We start from the raw sequence: 18,768 nt of genomic DNA, 5'->3' as shown, positions 1-18,768 counted from the left end.
TTGATTAAAGATGCCTGCTGGAGTTACTCAAAGTCTTCACATGGTTAGTGACTATTAACACATTGCTGTTTGAGAAATCTTCCTGTGACCAAATCAGCTTCCTTGTTTCCTACATCACAACACTTCACTTCAAAAGCTATTCCTTGGCTGCAACATGCTTTGTTACATTCTAAACCCACAAGATCAGGATTGGACAGCAGGGGCAATCTCATAGAAACCAATACATTTCTAACAGGGTTGATGCAGGACGGAGTTCCCGATGACTGGGGAGTCTGCAACCAGGGTCACAGTCGAAGGGTACAGGACAGGCCAGTTCAAACTGAGAGGAGGAGAAATTGCTTTACCCAGACAGTGGTGAACCTGTGGAATTCTCTGCCACAGAAAGCAGTTGAGACCAAAATAGGGAATGTTTTCAAGAAGGAGTTATGCATCATTCTGAGGGATAAAGGATCATAGGGTATAGAACAAAGCAGGAAAAGGATACTGAGTTAGATGATCAAACATGGTCATATTGATTGGAGCAGCAGGTTCAAAGGGCTGATGGGCCTATTCCTGCTCCTATTGTTAGAGTCATACGGTTGTACAGCACAGAAACAGAGCCTTCCATCCATCTAGTCTTTGCTGACCAGATGTACAGAATTAATCTTGTCCCACTTTCCAGCATTTGGCCCATATCCCTCTAAAACCTTCATATTCATAAACCCATCCAGATACCTTTTAAATTGTACCAGCCTTCACCACTACCTCTGGCAGCTCATTGTATACACACACCACCCTCAGGTGAAAAAGGTGCCCCTTGAACCCATACCCTCTAGTTTTGGACTCCCCCACTCTGGGAGGAAGACCTTGGCTTTTCATCTGATCCACACTCCTCATTTTATAAACCTCCCACCCTATTCAGCCTCTCCCTGTAGCTCCAACCCTGGCAGCATCCTTGTAAATCTTTTCTGAACCCTTTCTCGTTTCACAACATCTTCCCAATAGTAGGAGATATTTTTTCTAAGTTTCTACAAAAAGCTCTTTGGAAATCCAGGTCCTTTCCATGAAGCTGATGTAAAATAAGAGTTCCTGCTTTGCTTTGATCAGCTTCACGATTTCTTGCCTTCATGGGTAACGCACTGACTTATTTTCAACTCATCGCCCTGTCTCCCGGAAAACTGGACGCACAGCGATCCTTTCTGAACTCCTTCAGTAATCCGGGGGAGAAAAGTCCCATAGTGTCTTCACGATTCACAGCTCGTCTCCCATTTTTAACAATCATGACTTTTACGTGCCTGCACTCTGGAATGGACGTATTTTTCGGACACACCAGCATAAAACATTTGCAGCAAGTAAACACACAACATTGTCAACCCTCAGGTTTGCTTTTACTTGGCGCCTTTCATGGTTCAGATATGAAATTAATGCAGCGCTGACAGGGAGATGTAGGGTAACCGAGCGACCCGGCTGAGAGAGAAATCCCTTTACCTGATGCTCCAGGATCTTTCAGCAGCTCCGACTTCCTTGCTTTCTCGGTGCCCCCGCCTTTAGGGCGGTGTTTTATCCCAGCGCTTCCGCACCCACAGCCTCGAATTGACTGCACTCCTACCGCTTCTCTTCTCAACAAACAGGAATTAATCGATTCTGACTTGTGCTTGAAAGTTGTTGCCAAATTACAGAGATTCTGCGAAGTGTCTATGTTCCGGAACAGTCTCAGAAACTGAAACAAAACCTCCAGCTGAATAGAGGTCGGTGAGGTACTGACCCAGGGATGAACCTAGAACACAGAACCGAGAACAGCACAGCACAGGAACAGGCCCTTCAGCGAAGCATGTCTGTGCCGACCAATATACCACGCTCAACTAATCCCATCTGCCTGCTCATGGTCCAGATCCCTCTATTTCCCACCTGTTCAGGTCTCTCTCTAGATGCCTCTCAAACGTTGCTATCCTTACTGTTTCTACCACCACCTCTGACAGCACCTTCCAGGTACCTACCACCTTCTGTGTAAAACACTTACCACATGCATCTCCTTAAACTCTCTCTCTCTTAGATTAAACCTCTGTCCCTAGTTTTTGACATTTTCACCAAAGGATAAAAATTCCACTATCCACGTGCACGCAAACTTACATATAAGTCTATGAGCTGAATTTGCAGAATTGTATTTGCAGATATACTCTATTCAAAAACCACACAATCTGTAGGGAGTCAATATTTTTTAGAATCCATATGACGTTTTATAAATTCCTACTTTGGAAACAGAACCAGTCTGACTTTAGATTGGAATACATACTCTAACCTCACAACCTTAATGCATTGTCAGAGCTGAGATGTCACCTTTTTTTAATAAAAACTTAAGTCATCTTGGGATTATGACTTGAAAAACGTTCTGGGATTTACATACTAATGAGCCGAAACCTGCAAACCATTCTAAAAGATGAATGACTTAACAGCAGTCTGGTTTGTTCAATATATTGCATCAGTGCATGACACTATGAGCATTTACCATAAATTCTGTGCCCTATGATCCTACTCCACTAACTACCTGACAAAGGAGCAGTGCTCTGAAAGCTTGTACTTCCAAATAAACTTGTTGGAATATAACCTGGTCATAGAGTCATAGAGATGCAAGGCACAGAAACAAAGCACTCGGTCCACCTCGTCCATGCTGACCAGGTATCCTAACCTAATCTCGTTCTATTTGCTGGCATTTGGCCCATATCCCTCTAAACCCTTCCTATTCCCATCCAGATGCCTTCAAAATGCTATAATTGTCCCAGCCCCCACCATTTCCTCTGCCAGCTCATTCCATACACACACCACCCTCTGTGTGAAAACATTGTCCCATAGGTCCCTTTATATCTTGCTCCTTTCATCCTAAACCTTTGCCCTCTAGATCTGGACTACCCCACCCCGGGATGTCTATTTACCCTATCCATGCGCCTCATGATTTTATAAACCTCTATAAGGTCACCCGTCTACCTCCGACGCTCCGGGGAAAACAGCTCCAGCCTATTCAGGCTCTCCGTATAGCTCAAACCCTCCAACCCAGGCAATATCCTTGTAAATCTTTTCTAACCCTTTCAAGTTTCACAACATCTTTCCTATAGGAGGGAAACCAGAATTAGACACAATATTCCAAAAGTGGACTAACCAATGTCCAGTACAGCTACAACATGCTCTGACTAACAAAGGAAAGCATACCAAATGCCGTCTTCATTATCCTGTCTATCTGCGACACCACATTCAAGGAACTATGAACCTGTAATCCAAGGTGTTTTTGTGCAGCAACACTTCCCAGAACCTAACCATTAAACATATAATTCCTGCCCTGATTTGTTTTTCCAAAATTTTGTAACTCACATTTATCTAAATTAAACTCAGTCTGCCAATCTTTGGCCCATTTGGTCTTATGATCTTGCTGCACAACTACCTGATGAAGGAGCAGTGCTCCAAAAGCTAGTGCTTCCAAATAAACCTGTTGTACTATAACCTGGTGTCGTGTGATTTTTAACTATGTCCACAACATTCCAACACTAGCTCCTCCACATCACCCTATTCATGCCTGCCATAATTTTACGGACTTCTATCAGGTCGCCCCTCTGCCTCTGACATTTTAATGGCCATATTAATGGCATCTGTAAATCTCCACTTACAGTCATCGGCCATTGCTCAACTTGAGTTCTTTCAGTCAAGCACCAGTTTATTTTGGTGTAGAAGTTTCAGTGAAGCCTTTAAAGGCATAATGTTATATGCAATCTTCGAATAGCTATCCAAGACAATTATTATTTATTATAATGGTTGACTTAATCCAATTACAATTGTACCTGCAGGAAATTCGAAAATTAATCTTAATGTTCAGTCATTAATAATGTCAACAGCACTTTTGCAAGATGTGGAGATGTAATTTGTCAGATCAGATTGTATATGCGGTATGTTTGGACTATTGGACAAAGCTTCAGTGACACACTGAGTGTTTGCTCTAGTGCCTCAACCATTAAAAGAAAAGCACACCAAATGCTTTCTTCACTATCCGTGTTTCTGTGACACCACTTTCAAGGGACTATGAACCTGCAGTTCAGCAACACTTCACAGAACCTTACCATTAAGTGTAAAAGTCCCGCCCCTGATTTGCCTTTCCAAAATGTCGCACCTCACATTTATCTAAATTAAACTCAACCTGCCAATCTTTGGCCTATTTGGTCTTATAATCCTGCTCCATAACTACCTGATGAAGTAGCAGCGCTTCGAAAGCTAGTGCTTCCAAATAAACCTGTTGCGCTGTAACCTGATGTCGTGTGATTTTTAGCTTTGTCAGCAAAGTGCACTCTGTTGTAGAGTACTCTTCCTCAGGAGACGGTTGACAGTTCTGAGGAAGGGTCACATGACCCAAAGTGTTAACTCTGATTTTCCTCCACGATGCTGCCAGACCTGCTGAGCGTTTCCAGCAATTTCTGTTTTTGTTCGAGACTGTTGTCTATTGCTGAGTGTTAAATGCGTCAGACCCTCACTTACCTGCCTCGCAGTAATTAAACCTTACAAATTTTCTGTAATCGAGCCCCGTAGATTACAGCGTCGGTTAAGAGAAACTGATAGTGAGGACCTGACTCATCTATTTCACATTAAGAGTAACTGATGTAGAAACACAAGTACCCAATACTACGAGGAGCAGGATTTTGTAAAATCATATGTTTAAATGCAGCCTCACACAATGTCAAAACATTGCAAGATAATATATATTTATCTCTCCCAATCCCTGATTGTGACTTCAGCAGAGCATCTGCAGAAATGGCCAGGAATTGAGGGAAGACATGAAAATCCCATTTGTGGAATGACAATAGTTTGTTGAATTAAATATCAGTTTTAGTCAGTGAGATAAATTGCATTGGATTCAGTTTTAAAGTTAGGTGTGAAATTATATTACTAAAATTGATGTAACGGTCTGGGTCTGTCCATCCAGAATTAGCTGAGGTCCATGAGGGGAAAGTGAGGTCTGGCAGATGCTTGAGATCAGAGTCAAAAAGTGTGGTGCTGGAAAAGCACAGCAGGTCAGGCAGCATCTAAAGAGCAGGCGAGTCGAACAGCTTATGCCCAAAACATCGACTCTCCTGCTTCTTGAATGCTGCCTGACCTGCTGTGCTTTTCCAGCACCACACTTTTTAAATGAAGTCCACAAAGGACCCGAGGTATATTGCACAGAGAGAAATAAGTGGTTGGCCAGAAATCTGCCTGCTTTTGCAATTTACCATTGATGTTTTGGAAGGGTTAGTAACTAGAGTTTTGACCTATTTGGTTGCATTTGAATGCTTTTTCTGTGGTTGACAATTCCTTTGGTAAATTCTGGGAGAAGAAATAACTCTGATGAAAGATCTATCATCCAGAAAAAGGTGAACTCTGTTTTCTCTCTACAGATACGGCCAGACCTGCTGAGTACTTGCAGAAGATTTTCTTGACATTGCAGATTTCCAGAATTTTTCTTTTGATGAAATGAATCTGTGTTGTGTTCATTTCAATTGAGTTTTTATTTGTAAACACAGTTATTTTGGCATACAAAAGAGGTCCAAGTAAAATACACCCCCATCTAATGTAATACCATTAAGATTAGTCTTGTACGTTTAATGACACTGTATTTTCCACATTTTCCTTTCAGGTTTTATTGCGTCGTGTTACTTGGGGTGCTGTTCAGGGAGAAGAGTACCTGCCAAAGAACAGAATATTCTTTGTTTTCTTGTGCCTGATGAAAAAGAGGAAGGGATGATCAGCAGTGAAAAACTCTTCATCCATCAGTGCACACGATCCTAACATCATTGCTGTAGCTGCTGCTGCTTCAGTTCCCTCCTCATTCACTTCCACAAAAGACTTGTGTGCAACTTTGGAGACATACAAGTCACGAGTTGCAGACATTCCAGACAGATCGGCCCTCGTACTATCAAAAACATCCCCCATGCCTAAACTGGACAGGGGCGAGTTCAGCTCATATTCACCTTCCAGTTTAAATTTGGGCAGAAGAACATGAACGTCCAGCTTTCTCATATGGTTTGGATGTGTCCATTCTTGTAGTTTTTCTAATGTAAGTTCCTGCTCCAGCTGACACAACAAAGCAAAGAAATACAAGTTAGTCACAAAGCAAGAATAGCTCAGGTAAAAAATGACTAGGTGCTGAGAGTTTGCTTTCAACTGACGTGGCAATGCTTAGGTTATCTCCTGTAATATAAATAACTGGGAATGAATAATGTGGCACTAAAGATTCCAACAGCCATTTATTACAGCTAACTAGAAGGAAGAAACATTACATTCCTCAAAAGTGTCTAGGCTAATATTAAATTGTTAGGCTGCACCAGAGAACATACAATTGCTGTAGTGTGAAAGCAGGCCATCCCACCCAAACCACCCTCCTCCCCTATAACCCAGCATTCCCTATGGCTAATCAATCTCACATGGGCAATCCACCTAACCTGGACATCTTTGGACACAGGGACAATGTACAAATTCCATGTAGACAGCCATCTGAAGCTGGAATCAAACCCAGGAGCATAGTGGTGTTTGGAAGCAGTGCTAATCATTAAGCCAACGTATGCTTCCAGGAGAGTGTCATCCTTCAAGTGATCTGAGGGAAGGTGAAGTATGACCCCTCAACATTAGGTCACGTGATGTGATGTAATGGTGGTTGCATGAGGATGTGTCCAAAGGCATACTGATATCCCAACTCCAAGACGTGAGACAACTTAGAGTCATGAACTTATGCAGCATGAGTGGAGGAGTCATTCCCACCACAGACATAACATTGATATTACAGAATGGTGGGGAAAGCAACTTGGGAACTTCATGAAGCATTCTGTGTGATTTTTGGCATTTTTGACATGCAAAATGAACTGGTTGGGGTCAGCCATCTCCCAATGCTAATTACACTTTGTCAACTGCAACTTCTCTTTGAACATTCTCTGTTTACATCCAGCGATCAACTTCCTTTTCCAACCTTTCTACTCCCCGATGGTCAAACAAATTTCTTAATTAGATTTCTTAATCAGGTCTGCCATTGAGTAGCATTTGCCTACAACTTCCATCCTAACATTTTCTGTTTCTTTTGGCTGTCTCTCCATCTACTTTCAAAATTTGACAAGTGCAAGAAAGATGGACAGGAAGAGACCCTCTGGACCATCCAGCCTGTCTCTCACAATCACGGTATCATGTGAATGTGCTTTAAATGTGCACCTGACCATCCGTGTCTCACCCTAAAATCAAGAGACAAGTCATTTTGAGGTGTTAAAGGCATCAAGGGCTAAAGGGGAAAAAGTGGGAATACAACATTCAGATAGGGGAATAGCCATGGCAGTATTGAATGGCAGAGTAGGCTTGAAGGTTAAATGGCTGACCCTGCTCTTAGTGTCTATGTTAACTTCAAATGCAGAAAAGTTGGAGTACCTGTTTCAGGCCTGTAGAATCATCCATGATGTCATCTGGCAACAAGATGATCATGCTTAAGTCATTACCAACATATGGTAGCTCGAGAACATGGAGTTTAAATTCTTGAACATGTGAGATAAAGAACTCCTTCATTTGGTACATCATTTTCACTGGCTTTGTTTCATTCTATGGAAAGAAATCAAAGCACTTTATTATTTTGCAACTAAAGTTTTTAAAAATATTGTGTTGAAGGAAATGATAATGAGAACTATTTTAAAATAAATAACGGAATTGTAAAAATGGGGACAAAGACAGTAACCCAAAAAAGGAATATTTCAATATAAGAATATGTAATACACATATCCTAATTCAGAGTAATGAATAATTTAAACCATTTGTACTTTTTCTCATGTTCATACGGGACAGACATTTAGTGTTCTTTCTAAGAAACATTATTGTAAGATTGGAGCTTTGAACTGTGGAAGCTTGTTCATGGACAAGCTATTTTAATACAGGTACACAATCCTTTATCCCAAATTTCAAAATCCAAACCGTTCTGAAATTCAAAGTTTTTATTGAAATTTTTTTCTGTATAACAAGGTTGTTTGGTGTGTGAACAAGTGACTCAACACCAAACCCACTCGATCCACGTCACTCAGGTGTGACGTGTTGGCCTGGCCCAGCACTAGCAGGTGTTAATTGGGTCTCAGTGCTCGTACTAGTCACACATGGGTCTGCTGTTCAGCAAGATTTCTTTTATTTTAGTGTGAAAATGTCATTTATTCTGAAATTCAAAAAATTCCGAAATCCGAAAAACAACGGGCCCCCAAGGATTTTGTATAAAGGTTTGTGTACCTGTACCAACATCTGAAAAGAAGTGCTTGGGTTTGGTGGCTTAACACATTGCAGGAGTTTAGCTCCAGGGACAGATAGATGCTTGTTCTGAGATTGAAGTGATAATGAGGTTAGCTTGCAGTTTCTTTTTAATTGAATCAGGGAGAGATACTAACTGAAGCAAAGCATCGAGTGACTGAGCAGGATTTCACAGGAACAAAATCAACTACAGCAGTACCAGCCTGTTGGAGAAGCTTTGCTGTGAGATAGTGGCAAAACATTTCTGGGCTTTGGTGTTTGTAAGGATATTGCTGGGAAGAAAGGAATTTTATCATATGTTCTGGGGCTGCAAGGTGGCTCAATCATTAGCACTGCTGTCTCACAGCAACAGGGTCCCAGGCTCTTCTCATAGAAGCCCCAGTGTGGAAGCAGGCCATTCAGCCCAACAGGTCCACACCAACACTCCGAAGACCATCCCACCCCCTACCCTATCCCTGTATTTCCCGTAGATAATCCACCAGGCCTGCACATCTTTGGACATTACGGGCAATTTAGCATAGCCAATCCACCTAACCTGCACATCTTTGCACTAAGAGAGAGGAAACTGGAGTACCTTGGGAAACCCATACAGAGACAGGGAGAGTGTGCAAACTCACACAGATAGTCACCTGACGGTGGAGTCAAACCTGGGTCCCTGGTGCTGTGAGGCAACAGTGCTAACCACGGAGCCACTGTGCCACTCCACTCATCCATACTCGGCACACAAAGTAAAAAAACAATCATTCATGAAACCCAAAGGTTTTAAATCCATTCGGTTTGTTTATCTGTTGTTGAACAAACAAAGTTCAGTGTCCTTCCACATCAAAAATCTTTAGTACTGCAATAGCCTCTTCAAAATGTCAATCAAAATGTGAACTCAAACCCTCTGCTGAGATAAGTACATTTGAATCATTTTAAATTCAACCAAACTTTCATAATGGGTTCAGCAATAATACAAGCCCTTAGGAAATTACAGCAATGAAGCCTGTCAAATGAGAACAAGTAGTTGTGTATTTTTTCTAAGTTACAGCAAAAGACCTGTCAAATCAATGCAATCTGGAAATAATGGTTTGCTTTAAAATTCTGGCAGCAACAGCCTTGTTTCATTCTTTTTCATATGTCTGGGAATTTACATAACGTCAGAACATGACAGGTGAAGATCTTTTCCTCCTTCAACAGTGTTTCTGGCCGACCATAACTTCCTACATCCCACAGGGTGTGTATAAATCCTGGTGTTTTTAAGAGGTCTCTGCATCATCCCAGCTCAAAGAAAATCTGGCTGACTACCTTGACTCCGAAGAAAACAAATGACCTGATGCAGTGATGATACTTGGTCCGAAGTACCTTATTCAGTTTGAATGGCATTTCCCTTGTGTCTTGTTCATCAAAGATCTCAGCCCAGGTTCCTTTGAAGTAGATAGCATTCACCAACACGAGTCTAGTATCACTGTCCACTGAGCCCTCGGCCAGCAAGTCTTTGATTTTATCTAAATGGAATAAAATTCAGCAAAATCAGCACACTGGAAGAAGACAAAACAAAAGGGAACAGTTTCTGCCATTTGTAATTTGTTTTTGTGATTTGAAGAATTCAGGAGAGAAACAGAACTAAATTAATAGTTCCCAAAGGTTTTCATTATATTTTTGAAAATATTAGCACTCAAGAATTTATGAAAACCAGGACATTAATTAACCAAACTATTTTGAAGGCCTCCTTCTGCTAGGTTATAGATTGTTCTAGTTCACTGGGATAGCAGATGGAAATCAAACCCCACAATTCCCCGAATTGACCACCAACAAACTGTGGCTTGACCAATCCAAGGAATGTCACCAGACAGTCTTTCCTTCACTCAAAGACTCTTGGTATGTAAGTATTCCCCTCACTGTTTGAAAAGCAATATTGTCTTGCACAGCTAAAAATGGACATCACTTAATATTCCCATGTTGCAAAACTCTCCTGGTATCTCAGCTTCATAGCATTTGTATTTACATTCCAGTTTACAGTCCAAAAAGGGTGTGGTCCCTTACATGATGTCACTTCATTGGTTTTAGCTGCAGCATCAATGACTCTGAAAATGACTGGATTGAATATTCATGATCTCAATTTCCTTGACACAGTTGCAAATGATATTGCTATCCTGGTCATGTCACAATCTGTGCCCTTTTCTGGTCATAATAAGTGCCAGATGAACCTTCCCAGTATAGAACCTCCTAACCAAGTACCAAAGCTTTGGTAGATTTGGATGAAAACAGAGGAACATGCTGTGCTGTCAAGTTAGTGGCAAAGTTTACATTTCTGGGAGACTTTCATTTTATTTCTCAGAAGTAGAAGCAAAATTTGCTAACTCAGAGCAGCAGTCAGACTTAGAAGTGTGAGAATGGTATGAAAACAAATGATGCACAAACTCTGTAGGTCTTACAGCATCTTTAGAGAAAACCAGAGACAGTGTTTGAGTCTGGTATGTCTTATCAGCACTCTTCCAAGTTAAGTCATGACACTGTTTTCTTAGATTCCAAGGCTAGTCACATCCAAATATTCACATTGACTTTCTCTCCACAGACGTTGTCAGACCTGCTACGTTTCTCCAGCACTTTGTGTTTATTTCAAACCTCTAACAATCACAGTGCTTAACTTATATTTAATGTAAAATGGTACTCATTCCTATCTAACAGGAACTGATCCCAAATGGCCCTCAAATTGTCTTTGGCAACTGTAACTGAAAGAAGTTCAAGTATCAATCATAATCTGATTTCTCTAGTCTGCAGAAAGTTCATCTGTTTTCTGAAAGTTCCATTGTACCCAGTTTTATTTTGTTACATTGAGGCTCTGTGCATTTTAATCACAAAAAACAAAACGTAAAAACAGAGTTAAGATAATGGGAGATTCTAGGGAAAGTACAAAACATATGGCATGTTTCTTTGTCAAGTCCTTCCAATGTAATGAAAATTAAAGCTTGAAGCCATCAAATGTAAACTCCTGGACATCAGACACAAATATTTAAGATCATCCAGTCAAGGAAATTATCAAGGTCAGTGAGGAGAAATCGATAAAAGAATAACACAATGGAAATTATCAAACAAATGTCGGTCTTGTTGTGCTTCAGATTATAGCAATGTAAGTGAAGCTCATTCACAACTAATGCCTTCTCAGAAATGTTGCAATCTAGCACAAGGTTGTGGACAGTGATGTTAGCTTGTGTCGTGGTATTGCGCAGTCACCATAAAAGATCAATCAACTTCGGGTGTCATGTGAAATTAGACAGAATTTACATCCAGACCTTCTCACTAAAAGTTCACCAATGCCCCATTATAAGATCATTCCTCCTGCAGAGGCGTCCACTGATTTCGGTGAATGTGGGCAGAGTCTGATTACCTTGAGCCTTCTGTGATAAACAACACATCACACACAAGATTGACATTCAGGTAGCACAGGATAAACACAGGTACATTTGTGTGCCAGTCAGAACTGCTCCAGATTTCAGGGAAAGCCAGTATATAAACTGACCAATACAGAGGATGTTCAATTGTTCAGTTCAGTGGTTTATCAGGTAAATCCTTATGAAATTGCATTAACATGAACAGAGAGTCATAGAGATGTACAGCATGGAAACAGAACCTTCGGTCCAACCCGTCCATGCCGACCAGATATCCCAAACTAATCTAGTTTCACCTGCCAGCACCCGGCCCATATCCCTCCAAACCCTTCCTATTCATATCCTCATACAAATGCCCCTTAAATATTGCAATTGTACCAGCCTCCACCACTTCCTCTTCCAGCTCATTCCATAGACGTACCACCCTCTGTGTGAAAAAGTTGCCCCTTAGGTCTCTTTTATATCTTTCCACTCTCACCCTAAATCTATGCCCTCTAGTTCTGTACTCCCCGATCACAGGGAAAAGACTTTGCCTATTTACCCCATTCATGCCCTCATAATGTTTTAAACCTCTATAAGGTCACCCCTCACCCTCCAACGCTCCAGGGAACACAGCCTCAGCCTGTTCAGCCTTTCCCTGTAGCTCAAATCCTCCAACCCTGGCAACATCCTTGTAAGTCTTTTCTGAACCCTTTCAAGTCTCACAACATCTTTACGATAGGAAGGAGACGAGAATTGCACGGAATATCCCAACAGTGGCCGAACCAATGTCCTGTACAGCCGCAACATGACCTCCCAACTGCTGTACTCAATACTCTGAACAATAAAGGAAAGCATACCAAACCCCTTCTTCACTATCCTCTCTACCTGCAACTCCACTTTCAAGGAGCTATGAACCTGCACTCCAAGGTCTCTGTTCAGCAACACTCCCTGGGACCTTGCCATTAAGCGTAAAAGTCCTGCTAAGGTTTGCTTTCCCAAAATGCAGCAACTCGCATTTATCTGAATTAAACTCCATCTGCCACTTCTCGGCCCATTGGCCCATCTGGTCAAGATCCTGTTGTAATCTGAGGTAACCCTTTTCGCTGTCCACTACACCACCAATTTTGGTGTCATCTGGAAACTTACTAACTGTACCTCTTATGCTCGCGTCCAAATCATTTATATAAATGACAAAAAGTAAAGGACCCAGCAGCAATCCTTGTGGCAATCCACTGGTCACAGGCCTCCAGTCTGAAAAGCAACCCTCCACTACCACCCTCTTAACCTATTAGGTTGTGCTCGGACATACTCTGAAGCAGGGAGGATTTGAATCCCGGCTTTCTCAACAAGAGGTTGGGACACTAATATTGCACCACAAGAACCAAAAGCTGTTAATCCCATTCTCCTGCCTTTTGATATAACCTTTAATCTCCTGACTACATCCTTTCTTTTAAATCAAGAACCTATCTATCTCTATCTGAAATGAATTCACTAAATTGCCTCCCACAGCCCTCTGTGGCAATGGGTTTCAGATTCACCACCCTTGGGTAGTAAAGGGCTGTCCCTTCGCTCTGAGGCTGTGCCCTCACCAGGTTGTCTCTGGTATTTGTGGAAACATCTTCTCCATGTTCTTTCTCTACCAGCTTCTCAGTATTCTGTAAGTTTACTCATCCTTCTAAACTCTATCCAATACAGATCCAGAGTCCTCAAACGCTCCTCATATGACAAGCCCTTCATCCCTGGGAACATTCTTGTAAACATCCTCGGGAACCCCTCCAATGGCAGCACATCCTTCCTTGGATACAGGGCCTAAAACTGCTCACAAATTTGCAGAGGAAGTGGTGGAGTCTGACCACAATCTTATACAGCCTGAGAAGTATATCCATACCCCGTATTCTCGCCCTGCCTTCCTAACTGCCAAAAGAATCTGTAGGTTAACCTCAACAGAATCCTAAACCAGGACACCTCAGTCCTTTTGTGCTTCAGTCTTGTGAAATCTTTCAACATTTGGAAAACAGTCTAGACATCTACCCTTCCTACCAAAGCACAAAACCCCACACATTCTCACGTTGTATTTCATCTGGCACTTCTTTGTCCACTACCCTACCTGTCCAAGTCCTCCCGCAGCCTCACCACTACCTGTCCATTCACTGATTTTTTATCATCTATAACATGAGCAAAGATACCCTCCATTATTTTGTCCAGATTGTTAATGATAACGTGAATACATATGATCCTAACACAGACCTCTGCAAAATTCCACAAATCACCAGCTGCTCTCCCGACAAAGATCCTTTTGTCCCCACTCTCTGCTTTCTGCCAGTCAGCCACTCTCCATGCCAGTACTGTACCCCTAGCACTGTGGGTCTTATCCTATTTAGCAGCCACTTGTGCACACCTAATCAAAGGCCTTCTGGAAATCCTAATGGATCGTGTCCACTGGCTCTCTCTTGTTTAATTTGCTTATTACCTACATCTCCAGCCTCATTTTGCAGTGGTCCAATATCTCTGCTTACCCCCAACCCCCATAATTCTTATATATCTAATAAAAACCTCTTGCAGTTTTCTATCTTATGAGCTTGTTATGCTTATATTACATCTTTTCTCCCCTTACTGCTTTACTTGTGATCTGGTGCTTTATTTTAAAGGCTTCACAATGCACAGGCTTTCCACTAATCTTCAGTAAATTGCATACTTTTGCTTTTATACTGTCCTTGACTTCCCTTGTCAGCCACAGTAGTTGCCTCATCTTCCCTTAAGTCCGTTTCTTCCTCCATGGAATAAATTTCAGCTGTGCCTCCCAAATTACCCACAGAAACCCCTGCCAATGCTGCTCCACTGTCTTCCCTGTTGGGCTGGTCCCACCAACTCTGGTCAGCAACTCCATCATGTCTTTATAGATACGATTTCTCGATTGTCATACTGTTATATCCAGTAAAAGCATGCTCCTCTCAAACTGAAAAGGCCCTTGAATAACGTGAGATCTGTCCTAGATTCAAATGTGGCATTTTGTGCTCATTCATTCATTACATATCCACAAAAAAAAAGGCAAATTCCAGCCAACAAGCCAACTGTTTCCACTCAGACCTTGAATCAAGGTAACCTGTCTCAGGTCCAAGGGTGTTAATTTAATAAGCAGAAAATAAAGAACTGCAGATATTGAAAATCTCAAACAAAAACAGAAATGATTGGAGAATTTCAGCAGAGACAGCAAATTCACAGCATCTACTTGATGCTCTCAATACAACCTCTTTAAGTTTGTTGAACAAATTCTAACATCCAAAGACTTTTAGTTTCCCTGTGTTTTTAAATATCAGTTCTCACTTTAACCTCAGATTATAAATGACCGAATGAGGAGAACAACTTACTTGCAGTCTCTGCTTCCACCCACTTATTGATCTCCTGCCTAATTTCATTTGCAGCAGTTCGGAAATCAACTGCAGACATCTTTGCTCCATAGAATTTCATGGAGGACGTAAGGAATTCCTGCACAATACATAATGGAAAACAGAATTCTACATGTTTTGGAAGGTTTTAAGATTTGATTTAATAATGATCAAATAGTTGACCACCAGAATTGCTAAACATTGGTGTATTGTCTGCACAGCAACATTAAAATAGATTTGAAGAATGTTTGATGCTGGGATGTGGCTTTGCTGGATAGGTCAGCATTTATGGCACATCCTCAAATGCCCTTGAGAAGGTGGCAGTGGTGTGTAGAGAAGGTAGTGCCAGAATTTTGATCAAATGGCAGTGAAGGAACAGCAAAATAGTTTTAAATTAGGATGGTGTGTGACTTGGTAGATTACTTACAGATGGTATTGTTTACATGCGTTTGCTGTCCTTGTCCTTCTAGATAGTCAAAGTCATGGCTTTGGAAGGTGCTGTCAAAGAAATGTTAGTGAACTACTGCGGTGCATTTTGTGAATAGTACATACTGTTGTTGCCAAGTATCAGTGGTGAAGGGAGCACCTGAATTGCATGTTAGGTTTGTGAAGTCTCCAAGCCTGAGATTTTGTATGGAAGTGCTCAAGTTGTCTGAACTGAAAATAGGTTTAGGCCATCAGAATTGGAAAGAAATTGTAAAACTGTCCCAGAAGGAGAATTAGGAAAAATCAGACAAGGAAAGAAATGTAAGCAATGAGGTGTGAGTAATAATTCTCTTGGATGCCTATCTGAACAGGATACTTCTGGGAGGAAGACTGAAACATTATTTGCTGCTTATGTTGTGTTTCCTAAACTATTTTATAAAGCATTGTTTGTTTTTACTTCTTTTGTGTCGTAATATAGTGTTCTTATGTTAAAGTATATTTGTGGCCTCAAGAAAATGTGTTCAGTGACGAACCAAGCCTATAAAAAATTTAAATTTATCACCTCTTAAGCCAGGTTTCATTTTAGGATCTGACTTGTTCAGTATTAACATCAGCTGGGGTCATAATTGAATGCCAAATGGGATGGTTAGATTTTCTCTTGTTCAAGATGGGAATTACTTGGCATTTGCATGGTGCCAAAGTTACTTGCCAGATAGCTGGAACTCTGTCTTTGAAAGGATCGTTGTGAGAATCCATGTGCAACACAACTGGCATGAGTTTTCTAGCCTAGTTCCAGAAAAGCGGAAGAATGTGGAAACTGGTGACCAACTCACAACTTACCTCTAGGTAGCTATAGGTCTTCTCTCCATATAGTCGATTGGCCACTTTCAACAGATATGCAACATCAGCTCGGTTAATCTCCGATTGCATTTCCTGGAATCCAGAGTGGACATTTTGAACTTGATCAAAATGAAGAGTCTGTTATCAGAATAAATGCAGAAAATAAACATTACACAGGGAATTGAGGAAGAAGCTATGAGTTATTATCACCCAGTGGTTAGCACTGCTGCCTCACAGTGCCAGAGATTCGGGTTCAATTCCCGCCTCAGGCAACTGTTTGTGTGGAGTTTGCACATTCTCCCCGTGACTGCGTGGGTTTCCTCTGGGTGCTCTGGTTTCCTCCCACAGTCCAGAAATGTGCAGGTTAAGTGAATTGGCCATGCTAAATTGCCCATAGTGTTAGGTGAAGGGGTAAATGTAGGGGAATGGGTCTGGGTGGGTTGCTCTTCGGAGGGTCGGTGTGGACTTGTTGGGCCGAAGGGCCTGTTCCCACACTGTAAGTAATCTAATCTAATCTAAAATTTTTAAGCCCAGTTAGAACAGAAGCGAGGAGGAACTTCTTCTCTCGGGGATAGTAAATCTTGGGAATTCTTAACTGCAGAGGGTGTAGAGGTCATTAAGAATATTCAATGCTGAGATTGACAGATTTTTAATCATTAAGACAATCTAGGGTTATGGGAATAAGGATTGAAAGTGGAGTTTAGGATTATCAGATCAGCCATGATCCCATTAAATGGCATAACAGACGCTATGGACTGAATGACCTACTTCTGCTCCTATATCTTATGGTCGTACAATCTCTTTCCGCCATTTTGGTTCCTGCTGTTTCCTTCACACATTTCCTGCAGGCATTTATTCTGTGCTGGGATACTAATCTACACTTGCTGATCACCCTCTGGTAACTCATAAAGAAGCCATTCTACAGGTCTAAGGTGAGAGAGCATTTGACAGTCACTTATTCAATCAGGGGCAAGTCATTTAAGAAACAATCCTGCTCTCAGCTAGCATCCACATATTCAGAGCATAAGAGGTCAATGAGTAGTGATTAGAAGCAGGAATTCTGGTTGATTCGTGCATCCAGAACAATGATGATTCCACTTAGATCAGCTAACAGCATCAACTAAGAATTGAATCTCTGACTCTGTTAGGTTCTGCCCCTCACTTCCTCCTGAATTTATCAAGAGAACACAGACTTATTTCATACATACTTTTGCCATCTGAGATGCCGTGTTATTTTTTGCTCCAAGGTAAACCACGGCCAATGCAACAGAGATGCTGAATGGAGAAAAAAAAATGTTGCCATCTTGATTGCTTTCAATCAGCTTTCTGAATAGGTCAAGAGTGAAAAGGCAATTTGCTTTGCTTAGCTCCTCCATGGTGTTTTACACTGCAAAGAAAATAAATATAAAACACAGATGCTCAGTATAACAAGATTCTCAGGAAGATCAATGAATTACCAAGTTTTGAAACAAAGGAAAGAATTAGCTTCAAAGAAATCACAAGCTGGGCAGTGAAATGTTTACAACTTTGCTGTTCAACTGGACAGGCATTTATTCTTCATCCGACTAAGATGACGTTGCTGAGGTAACCTTGGTCAATTGATGAATGCTTGAGGCAAAGACATTTGTCTTCATTGCATTCATATTGGAAAACAAGTTCAAAGTTTGTGAGAAGATTTGTAGCTCTGGTGCTCGTTGTTGTGGTTCTGTTCGCCGAGCTGAGAATTTGTGTTGCAGACGTATCGTCCCCTGTCTAGGTGACATCCTCAGTGCTTGGGAGCCTCCTGTGAAGCGCTTCTGTGATCTTTCCTCAGGCATTTGTAGTGGTTTGAATCTGCCGCTTCCAGTTGTCAGTTCCAGCTGTCCGCTGCAGTGGTCGGTATATTGGGTCCAGGTCGATGTGCTCATCCACAGATTCAATCAATAAGCACATCGACTTGGACCCAATATACCGACCACTGCAGCGGACAGCTGGAAATGACAACCTGAAGCAGCAGAGACAAACCACTATAATTGCCGGAGGAAACATCACAGAAACGCTTCATAAGAGGCTCCCAAGCACTGAGGATGTCACCTAGACAGGGGATGAAATGTCTGCAACGCAAATTCCCAGCTCAGCGAATGGAAAACAAGTATTTAAATCAACATTGTACTTCCCAGTCACCTGACATAAATTGCTTAACTTTAAGTGAAGCAGGTAATGTGCCACTGCAATAATTGGAAAATTTGTGAGAGAAAAAGAAGCATTGAGGCCCAAATGCAGATTCTTGGAGATAGAAGTGGTAAATAGCGCATTACATGTGGTTAAAACTTAATGTTAAAGGCATTATACGCCATGTTCCTATCATGAAAGAGATGCAGGCCTCACCCATTTTTTTCTCATAATGTACTTTAAAATAAAAAATATTTTCCAAAATAAATAATATTCCTCACAGATTTCTCTATAGCAGCTATGAATCCTCAACAAGCATTCATCAGCAAATTGTGAAAGGTCGAATGCACACGTGA

The 18,768-nt window shown here is 41.4% G+C and overlaps 2 protein-coding genes across 3 annotated transcripts in view; both read right to left on the bottom strand.

Moving 5' to 3' along the window:
* Positions 1-1,742, bottom strand: part of LOC140464907 (leukocyte elastase inhibitor A-like) — a 28,313-nt gene extending 26,571 nt beyond the window's left edge. The window contains exon 1 of one of the 2 annotated variants that reach the window (XM_072560512.1): positions 1,468-1,742. The gene's annotated coding sequence lies outside the window, so the exon portion shown is untranslated. The remainder of the gene's footprint in view (positions 1-1,467) is intronic. The other variant, XM_072560510.1, reaches the window with a different exon arrangement.
* Positions 1,743-5,483: 3,741 nt separating this feature from the next.
* Positions 5,484-17,645, bottom strand: LOC140465120 (leukocyte elastase inhibitor A-like). Its single transcript, XM_072560988.1, has 6 exons — positions 17,470-17,645; positions 16,262-16,399; positions 14,978-15,095; positions 9,601-9,743; positions 7,402-7,569; positions 5,484-6,066 (listed from the first exon to the last, which is right to left on the bottom strand). Exons 1-6 carry the CDS (start codon positions 17,635-17,637, stop codon positions 5,662-5,664), a joined length of 1,140 nt encoding a protein of 379 aa, XP_072417089.1. The 5' UTR covers positions 17,638-17,645; the 3' UTR covers positions 5,484-5,661.
* Positions 17,646-18,768: the final 1,123 nt, after the last annotated feature.

The sequence above is a fragment of the Chiloscyllium punctatum genome, chromosome 41 (assembly GCF_047496795.1).
Source record: "Chiloscyllium punctatum isolate Juve2018m chromosome 41, sChiPun1.3, whole genome shotgun sequence".
NCBI classification, from domain to species: Eukaryota; Metazoa; Chordata; class Chondrichthyes; order Orectolobiformes; family Hemiscylliidae; genus Chiloscyllium; species Chiloscyllium punctatum.
This window is presented reverse-complemented; position numbering and strand designations above follow the sequence as displayed.

Coding starts and splice junctions, on each gene's coding strand:
- LOC140465120 (XM_072560988.1), bottom strand. CDS start 17,637: ATGGAGGAGCTAAGCAAAGCAAATTGCCTTTTCACTCTTGACCTATTC. Junction 15,096..16,261: donor AGACCTATAGCTACCTAGAG/GTAAGTTGTGAG, acceptor TGTATTGTGCAG/GAATTCCTTACGTCCTCCAT. Junction 9,744..14,977: donor GGTGGAAGCAGAGACTGCAA/GTAAGTTGTTCT, acceptor TATTCCATTTAG/ATAAAATCAAAGACTTGCTG.